At 40.9% G+C, this 9,579-nt stretch overlaps 1 protein-coding gene across 4 annotated transcripts in view; it reads right to left on the reverse strand.

The window, feature by feature from the left end:
- The window catches only part of PAK1IP1 (PAK1 interacting protein 1), a 12,138-nt gene extending 2,563 nt beyond the window's left edge, over positions 1 to 9,575 (reverse strand). The window contains exons 1-7 of one of the 4 annotated variants that reach the window (XM_006092929.3): positions 9,438 to 9,575; positions 5,558 to 5,720; positions 3,618 to 3,738; positions 3,468 to 3,542; positions 3,040 to 3,092; positions 2,312 to 2,457; positions 2,123 to 2,220 (exon numbers count right to left, since the gene is read on the reverse strand). In XM_006092929.3, coding sequence (XP_006092991.1) covers positions 2,123 to 2,220; positions 2,312 to 2,457; positions 3,040 to 3,092; positions 3,468 to 3,542; positions 3,618 to 3,738; positions 5,558 to 5,720; positions 9,438 to 9,521 — 740 coding nt within the window. In that variant the 5' untranslated portion in view covers positions 9,522 to 9,575. Of the gene's footprint in view, positions 1 to 2,122; positions 2,221 to 2,311; positions 2,458 to 3,039; positions 3,093 to 3,467; positions 3,543 to 3,617; positions 3,739 to 5,557; positions 5,724 to 6,726; positions 7,013 to 9,437 lie in introns of those variants that run through there. The other 3 variants (XM_014459351.2, XM_023757392.1, XM_023757391.1) reach the window with 3 other exon arrangements.
- Positions 9,576 to 9,579: the final 4 nt, after the last annotated feature.

Consider the following 9,579-nt stretch of genomic DNA (forward strand, 5'->3'; position numbering starts at 1 on the left):
CCTCTGGTGGCCTCAGGTACTTCATAACTGCCCAGCTAATTAAAACATAGGACTCCCCTATTAATAAAAGGTACTATCATTTTTTCCTGAATTATGAAGTAGCCTAGTTGGCCTCTCTGATTTCATTTTTGCCCCCTAACAATTTTTTTAAAAACATATTTTTATTGATTTCAGAGAGGAATGAAGAGGGAGACAGAAACATCAGTGATGCAAATCATTGATCGGCTGCCTCCTACACGCCCCCCACAGGGGACCAAGCCCACAACCCAGGCATGTGCCGACCCGGAATCGAACCATGACCTGGTTCATAGGTCAACACTCAACCACTGAGCAACACTGGCCAGGCCCCCCCAACAATTTTTAAAAATGAAATCAAATCATGTTACTCCCAGGCTTAAAATTCTACAAAGCTAGGATCTGCATTAAAATAACACAGGAAAGGAGGAAGCTGTTGGGGATATTTAGGAAGCAAGACTGATCATGAATTGACAACTGCCAAAGCTGGATGGTCAGTCTACAGGGGCTGCTTCCTTACACTGGTTTATCTGCCTTTAAATGTTTCCATAATAAGAAACAAACACAACAAAATCTACAAAGGCATTTAATAGAAATTCAAACTCTTCCTAACGTCCTCCAATGCTGTGTACCATTTGGCTCACTCTGTCCTAATAACATGGGCCTTCTATCTGTTCCTGAAATACATCGGGCTCTTTCCCCCCTCAGAGCCAGGGTGACAGCAGTTCTCTCCTCTTTTTAAAAACAGTTCCTGCCCTAGCTGGTTTGGCTCCATGGATAGAGCATCGGCCTGTGGACTGAAGGGTCCAGGGTTCAGTTCCGGTCGGGGGCACATGCCTGGGTTGTGGGCTCGATCCCCAGTGTGGGGTGTGCAGGAAAGAGCCGATCAATGATTCTCTCTCATTGTTGATGTTTCTATCTCTCTCTCCCTTCCACTCTGAAGTCAATAAAAATATACTAAAAAAAAAAGTTCCTTTTTCATCCCTAGGTCCCACTCCCCCTTTCCTGATCATGTTAACTAGGTCTGTACAGTGATTGCAGTATTCTGAGTACTATATTTACAAAGAGAGGTTTCTTAAAACCTAACTATTACTTTGAAAATACGGTAAGAACTAAGACTTACTTAAGATGTAGAACATGCAAATGAAGCATATTAAAGTATAACTCTTTACATTATCACCTTTTTCAAAATTATAATGGGAAAAGCAGGGGCAGAGTCAGATAGAACCAGGTTTGGATCCCACCTCCAGTAGCTAACAGTGGAAATAGGGTTGATTTCAGGCCCCAAGAGTAAGAGCAAAGTCACTTAACTATTTACTCTGAGACTCAGACTCTACCCCTAGAAATACAGTGAGCAGTATGAGGTAAGAGACTGACACAAAACTGAAGTCTATAATGCCCAGTATTTCTTCTGCAGGAAAAACAAGTGGGGTATACAGAAGGAAGATGTGGACAAGGGGAATAAAGTAAAAAGATAAGAGTGGTCAGGGCAAAGCTCAAGACTTTAATTATTTTTTCCTGTTCAAATATGGTTGATTTCAGGCACCAAGACTAATGAAATCATTAGAAAAGTATCTTGTGCGAGTGACTAGTCCTGATGACAACTATTAGGTCTGATCAAATAATTGAATTGATACCCCCTCCCCTGGGACTTCTCAATGGACATTCCACTTGCGTAGACCACATTCCACTGGCTAAGACCATTATCTCTCCCTTCTGGAGTTTCCCAGAATCCACACTTGCACAGAGAATTGTCTGCCCAGAAAAAGCCCTCCTAGAGTCCTTAAAACCATCCAACTCACCGTCTTTGGGGGCTGGTGCCATTTTGGGGCTCAGCCCATCTGCTAATAAATTTATAATCCCTTACCACTTTGGCCTCATGCGTCCCTTCTTTGGTGACCCTAACAACAATTTTATCACTTTTGCATTTACTAAGGCCACAAAGACACTTCCATTATCCTCTCAGACTCTGGATGTCATATATATATGCAGATACCTCTATCTCTGCAATTGTTCATAAAACATATATGCTGCTTTATGAAACTACTGCATATAATATTTGTTGAGGCTGTACACATACACACAATAAATTGGTTAAAAAAAATACCTGTTTTCATGAGCTTTAAATTCACAGAGGCACATTAATGAATCAGTGTCAAAAAACCTTACAACTTCTTCATCTCCAGCCACTGCAAGGATAGACTCCTAAGAGAGAGAAAAAGAATATCCAGAATATCAAACAATTCAGACGATCACATACACACTAAACATCCACCACTGATTTCTGATTACTTACTGAAAGAAACGTAACAGAAGATACTCTCTTTTCGTTTGTGATGGTGCCACTAACAGCTGCTGTGTCAAGATGATAGACATCTATTTTATTCAGTATGACAACTACATATTTCTCTCCTCTTGGGGACCATTCCACGATGTGAGCATCTGTAAGTTAAAAAACAAAACCTGTTCATTTCATAAGTAAAAAATAAAATGATAGAGTAATAATAAAAGTAGCAAATGTTTATAATGCACATTTTCACATCACAACTAACATGATACATATTTTGGGGGTTCAGGTTTAGACAATAAGCTCAGTTCAAAGAATCATTAAAGGTTAGAGAGCTGGTAGGTGGCAGAGCAACAGGAATCTCAATCTAAAATGAAGAAAGCAGCCCTAGCCGGTTTGGCTCAGTGGATAGGGCGTCGGCCTACAGACTGAAGGATCCCGGGTTCGATTCCAGTCAAGGGCACATGCCCAGCTTGCAGGCTTGATCCCCAGTAGGGGGCATGCAGGAGGCAGCCAATCCATGATTCTCTCTCAGCAATTGATGTTTCTATCTCTTTCTCCTTCTCCCTTCCTCTCTGAAATCAATAATAAAAAAATATTTAAAATAAATAAATAAATAATAAAAAAAATAAAATGAAGAAAGCAAGTAATCCAAAGTATTTGCTCTCAGAGGTAACCACCATCGAGCAGGCAAAGACTAATGTGTGTGTATTCGCATTCCAAACAAAAATACTCACTCTGTTTTATATTTTTTATGAATGCCGATCTTCCTTCCACAAGATTCCATGTTCTGTAAAACAAGAAGCTCACTTATGGCACGATCACTAACTTCTACTAAATATAAAGGTAAGCATAATGAAGACTTACTCAAATGAAAATTTACTAAATACATGGCTATTCCGAAGAATGGCCATTTTTCCTATAGCAAAGGATATTCCTACATCCCTTTAATATATTTTCAAAAGGTTTCACCTCCTAAAACATTTATGACTGAAAGGTAATGTATATGTTTGAATATAGAGCTTGTCACTTTTCCCTCCCAGTATGAAAAGGTTCACTAGCTTTCAACCTTTCCTTATATCACAATATTTTTTGGGTTCCTGTTGTACTTGGGAGAGCAAAGACCACAACTAAGTAGAGATGCTCTTGGGCATTAGTGACTTACCTTAATGTCTTATCTGTCCCCACAGACAGGGCCAACTTGCCAGATGGGTGAATAGAAAGAAAGGTCACATGTCCTCTAAAAGGAAACCAAGAGTTAGCCCCCAACTTGACTGGCGCCTGGAGACCACCAACCAGAAAGGTCAGGACTCACTTGTGCGCCTTAATCGACTTCAGGCACTCCCATTTCTTTGCATCCCAGACACAAATGAGTCCATCTTCCGCCCCACTAATTAAGTGCCTGTTGCCGTGGAATTTCAGGCAAGTTATTGTGCCTGTGGAAAAACAAAATAGGCAAAATTAATATTGAAAATTAATATTTTGAATGCAAATCCACTTCTGGTTTGAAGGCCATATTGTGATAAGAAAACATCCAATGTATTACTGAATTAAACCATAACGACTTGTGGAAAAATTAATTTTTTAATATAATAGGTTCAAGCCTATGCAAATATTTTCAGCAGAGTTTTTCTAGTTGTAGATATAGATTTGAACTGACCAGTTCACTTTTTTGCTCTACATTCCCATAATCATAAATTTAGAAGATAGCTGGTAACAATATTTGAGGAGTCAAAAGATACTTGTCAAAGTAGCTAAGGCCTACCTAATTTAAGACAGACACTGATCACTCCAAACTTACTACTAGATACCAATGCTTGGGTGGAACTTCTAAAATACATGAAGACAGGATAGGAAAAAGGGTACCTATCTTAATTGCAGGAAACCAACTTCCCTGGCTGAGTTTCCTTAAACTAAGTACATATCAACTGATTCTACTAATTTGAGCTCTTCCTTTCCATTCCCTTTTCTTGAATACATGTTGAACCCATCATTCTTTGTCTTCTGGGAAAACGCAATGAAAATAGAATATAATGTTCAATACTGAGAAAATAAATGACCGGTTCAGTCTTTCTATTGCTTGATCTTGCCACTCTCCTGGGCAACTGCACCATCTGTGTGGAGAACCCAACCATGACTTCTTCAAGTCTAGTGACCTTTGCCTTCTCTGTATTTTAGTCCCTCACACCCACAGCCTGAACACTGCTGCCACCTAGAGCTGCTCCACGTCAGAACTCTTGAACTCTAAGACTCTATTCTCTGACCACAACTCACGTCTTTCCAGCCCTTTCATGCCTCCCATCACTCCACTCCGCCTGCTTTCTTAGTTCAGAGATCTGCAGACCCTTAAAAACCCATTTTCCCTAAGCTGAAAACCTAAACTATCCTTTCACCAAAATCATTTCCCCTGTAACTCAGTCCTGTTGCACAAACCAAGAAACTTGCCTTGCTCTACAGAAATGCCTGTAGCTTACTGCAGTGATGTTACCAAATCACAGCCTCAGAATTCAATTGGGCGGCTCTCATCAGTGCTTTTGCTTGTTCGTAGTCAGGACCTCTTTCATATCCAAACTGCCAGCACGTTCCTCAAACGGAGATCACTCCTCCCTCCCATTCAATCCATAACCTCCTCCTCGCAAGGACCACCAGGATCTGGCCCCCTCTACTTCTCCAGCCACCCCAGCCTTCACTTTATCCTTCTTGTAATACTGACCTGCTTGCAGCTTCCCATGCACACTAGTGATTAAAACATGGGCTCTAGAACCAGGTTCAACTTCTAGTTCCACTGTACTGTGACCTTGGGCAAGTCAGGTAACATCTTTGAACCAAGGTTTTCTCTTCTATAAACTGAAAATAGGACCGTACCTATGTGGCCCACTGCTGGGTGCGTGCTACCCCTTCAGGAGAGCTAGCTATCAATATGCTGCTGCTACCTGTGCTCCTCATGTGCGTGCTCTGCCAGCAATGCCCTCCCTCTTTGCAAACTTCACCTGGCTAACAACTGATATTCCTCTTTTAAGGAAGTTTTCAGTGAAAATTCATTTCCTCCTTCCCTTCACCCCAACCCCTGCCAGAAATGAGTTAAACGCTTCCCTTCTGTCTCTCAGCAGACTGTGAACTTAAGGACAAAGAACCACATTTCTTTCATTTCTGTATTTCCTAGCACAGAATCTGCTTAATGAATTGTGCAACTAAAGTCAAACTGTAAAGTAGTAATACCTCAACATTATTATCTTGAAGGATATAATTTCTTACCATTGTGATGCACTAGAGCCCCATGGTCTATCTTCTTTTTCATGTCATAAATATGAATTGTTTCATCTTTGCTCCCAGTGACTACAAAACGACTATTTGCAGCCACCGCTGACAAAGAGGCCGTGTGGGCATGGTGCGTGAAGTCAGCCACAGGAGTCCATTTCTGCTGAAGAGTAAAACATACATACAATCGATCAATGTCACAATCTCATCACAGTTCTCTAGAAACTGGTAAGTGGTTCCACAATCCTTGAAAACTACCAATAGATCTTACAAATGGAGAAAAAACTATGCAATGATATGTAGATTAAAACAAAGAACCTGATAATTGAATAAGGAAGATAAAATAAGAAGGTAGGACTGTAATGATGAGTTTCATGATTCCAAAACAGTTATGAAGACTGGACTACAGGGACTTTAAGTTCCCAGCCAAATCCTTAACTCCTTATTAAATTTACATATATTTAAGTAAATACTGTTCATTCATTCAAATGTTTGATTTGAATTTATTCACTTCAAAACTAAGTGACTACTATGTGCCTGGCATCATTTTAGACAGTTGATATATAGCAGTGAACACAAAAAATAAAAGTCCTTGTTCTAATGGAGCTGCCATTCCTGTGGGAGAAACAAACTAATAAAATGTTGCACAGAGATAACTATAATCACAAGTCTTATAAAGAAAAAATAAAAAGGATTAATAGTATGTTTCCATTAGTACTAAAATAAGCCCTAGAGATTGACCAATGATGTGATTTCAAGAACTCTACACTTACTGACAGGTAACTTTTGGATTGGATAAGTGTGACTGGTTGAGTGCAAATATATGCACACACACTTTTCAAATTAAAGAAGACTTATCAAGAAGTATTACTAAAACAAACCAAGGAAGGAAAAGAAACCCACCAAATTTCTTTCAATATATTTTTATGGTGTTATTGCAAATTAAATCTTAAGTAACTACATCGATAGTCCTTCCATCACTAAAAAACCAGGGAGGCTCTTTTGAGTAAAGACACACATTCCTGGGGAGGCTACTGTGGCCATAAATCAAAGAATAACCTTTGCCAGAAGAAATGTTATTTTCTGTGTAGGTGTAGAAGCGGTTTTGGGTAATGGTTAAGAGCTTCAAGTGTCAGGGACAGCTGGGGATTTAAGTCCCAGGCTACCTGTGTGACCTTGAGCAAATCACTCCATCATCTCAATGTCAGGTTCCTCATCTGTAACAGGGGTATAACTGTATCTGCCTCAGAGGACTGCTGTGAGCCTACATGTGTCTGGAACATGGTAAGCAACATTATTACAACGAGAACATAATCAGTAGCACCATCTTTAAACATTCAAAATATGTCACACAAGGCAGATTAATAACCAGAATAGAAAACAAAGTAAACAAAAGCAATTAAAGTCACATACTTCTAATTTTCTGGTTAATTCAAGACTGACACCTTGACTTCTCCATTAAGAAACACTCAATGATTACCAATACATCTCCTAGGGCAGTGGTTGGCAAACTCATTAGTCAACAGAGCCAAATATCAACAGTACAATGACTGACATTTCTTTTGAGAGCCAAATTTTTTAAACTTAAACTGTATAGGTAGGTACATTGTTATTAACTTAACTAGGGTACTCATAAGCTGGCCTTTGCTATAAACGTCCTCATTTTATAATAATAAAGCCACCAACACAAAATAATTACAATTCTTAAATTGATGACAAAAATACCTGTAGGATTTGCAGCTGGTTGGAAAAATACAGGTAACTTTATGCTTCGAGTAGGTACTTTTGTCACCCGCGCGCGATTTGCGGGAGTGACTAGCACTAACCATTGCACATGAGACTGCTGACTGACTGGCTCACTCAACTTGTGCATGAATCAATCACGCCCGCCTCCCCTGCACTGCGTCTCCCATTGCCCAACCTACCGACCGACCGACACCCCCCACTTCTTCTAACGCCACTTCTTCAAAATAGACTCGCCCTGGCCGAAAACCGACTTCTGTGCATGGGCCACGAAGTTTCAAACGCACTGTACGTGCACGCCCGCACGTGGCATTTTGTGGAAGAGCCACACCCTAGGGGCCAAAGAGCCGCACGTTGCCGACCACTGTCCTAGGGCAAAGGAAACTAAGGAGAAAAACAAATGGGACTACATCAAAATAAAAAGCTTCTGCACAGCAAAGGACACCATCAACAAAATGAAGAGAGCCCACTGCGTGGGAGAACATAAATGACAATGATACATCTGATACAGGGTTAATATCCAAAATATACATGGAACTCATACAATATAACAAAAGGAAGACAAAGAATCCAATTAAAAAATGGGCAAAGGACCTAAATAGACACTTCTCCAAACAGACAGCCAAGAGACATGAAAAAATGCTCAAAGTTACTGATCATCAGAGAAATAAAAATTAAAATGACAATGAGATATCACCTCACACCTGTCTGAATGGCTACCATCAACAAATCAACAAATGCAAGTGCTGGTGAGGATGTGGAGAAAAGGGAACACTCGTGCACTGCTGGTGGGAATGCAGACTGGTGCAGCCACTATGGAAGACAGTATGGAGTTTCCTCAAAAAATTAAATTTAGAATTGCCATCTGACCCAGTGATCCCACTTCTAGAACTATATCCTAAAAAACCAGAAACTCCAATCAGAAAGGATATATGCACCCCTATGTTCATAGCAGCACAATTTACAATAGCTAAGACTTGGAAACAGCGTGCCCATCAGTAGATGAGTGGATAAAAAAGCTGTGGTACATTTACACCATGGAATACTATGCAGCTTTAAAAAAGAAGGAACTCTTGCCCTTTGAGACAGCATGGAGGGACCTAGAGAGCATTATGCTAAGCAAATAAACCAGAGAAAGACAAGTATCACATGATCTCACTCATATATGGAATCTAATGAACCAAATAAACTGATGAAGAAAATAGATTCAGAGGCACAGAAGCATGGAACAGACTGTGGAATCTCAGAGGGAAGGCGGATACAGGTGGGTGGGAAGAGATCAACCAAGAAGTGTACATAACCCATGGACATAGACAATCGGATGGTGAAGGCCTGGGGTGGGGGGCAGGACAGGCTAGGAGAGGTCAATGGGGGAAAGAGGAACACAGGTAATACTTTCAACAGTAAAGATTAAAAAAAACAAACACCACTCAATAAAACAGGTTTTGAAGAGATACTTAGAGGAGTGATTAGGGGGGAAAACAGTGCTGGACTAAAAGATCTTTTTACTCCTGGGTATATCCCGATTACCTGTTTGACTACTGGCAATTCACTTAACTTTTTATTCATACATCTAGTAAAATACTTGTATTTTGTTGTCATTTCCCTCCATACATTTGTCTCCCAGTCCTCTCTGCTTCTGTCGGGAAGGTCTCTGGCGCAGGATCCATACCCTTGGCGTCTTTGCACCTTCACTGCAAGCAATGGCCCCACAGTACAGATCCAGTAATAATGAGTCAGTATCATCCTGAGCCGGCTCTAATATTTTGTAAAACTCCAGGACAGAAATTCAGTGCAAGAGGGAACACCTAAACTGGCTGTCAATTTATGAAAGCGACCCTTAAATCCATCATCTGCGACTCATTTGCCCGTTTGCAGAAATGCCTGCTTTCCTTGTGTACCGTGGTAAAAAAAATATCTACCAAAACACAGTATCTCGTTTTATGAAATGCCGACTCCATGTTTTAAAAAGCTAACCTATACTGAAGTCTCCTGAGTTTGATTCGTCAATTAATCCCTAAGAAATCAGACGGTGTGTTCACCTCTGGCTTAGTGTTTACCTCGGCCGTGCAGGAACCAGACCTGACCTTGCCCGCCCACGCCTCCCGGGGTCCCTCGGCGCCCCGGCTTTTACCTGGTGGTCGCCGCTCGCCTTGGGCTCCGGGTGTACAGAGAATCCAAAAAGGACCTGCTCGTAACAACCTGCGACCAGCTCCATTCAGTAGGACATGTGCCTCTTCTGCGATCGGCGCGCCGCGTCCGGGGCGGAGCCTAAA

This window comes from Myotis lucifugus, unplaced genomic scaffold, assembly GCF_000147115.1.
Source record: "Myotis lucifugus unplaced genomic scaffold, Myoluc2.0 scaffold_107, whole genome shotgun sequence".
In the NCBI taxonomy this organism is placed as follows: Eukaryota; Metazoa; Chordata; class Mammalia; order Chiroptera; family Vespertilionidae; genus Myotis; species Myotis lucifugus.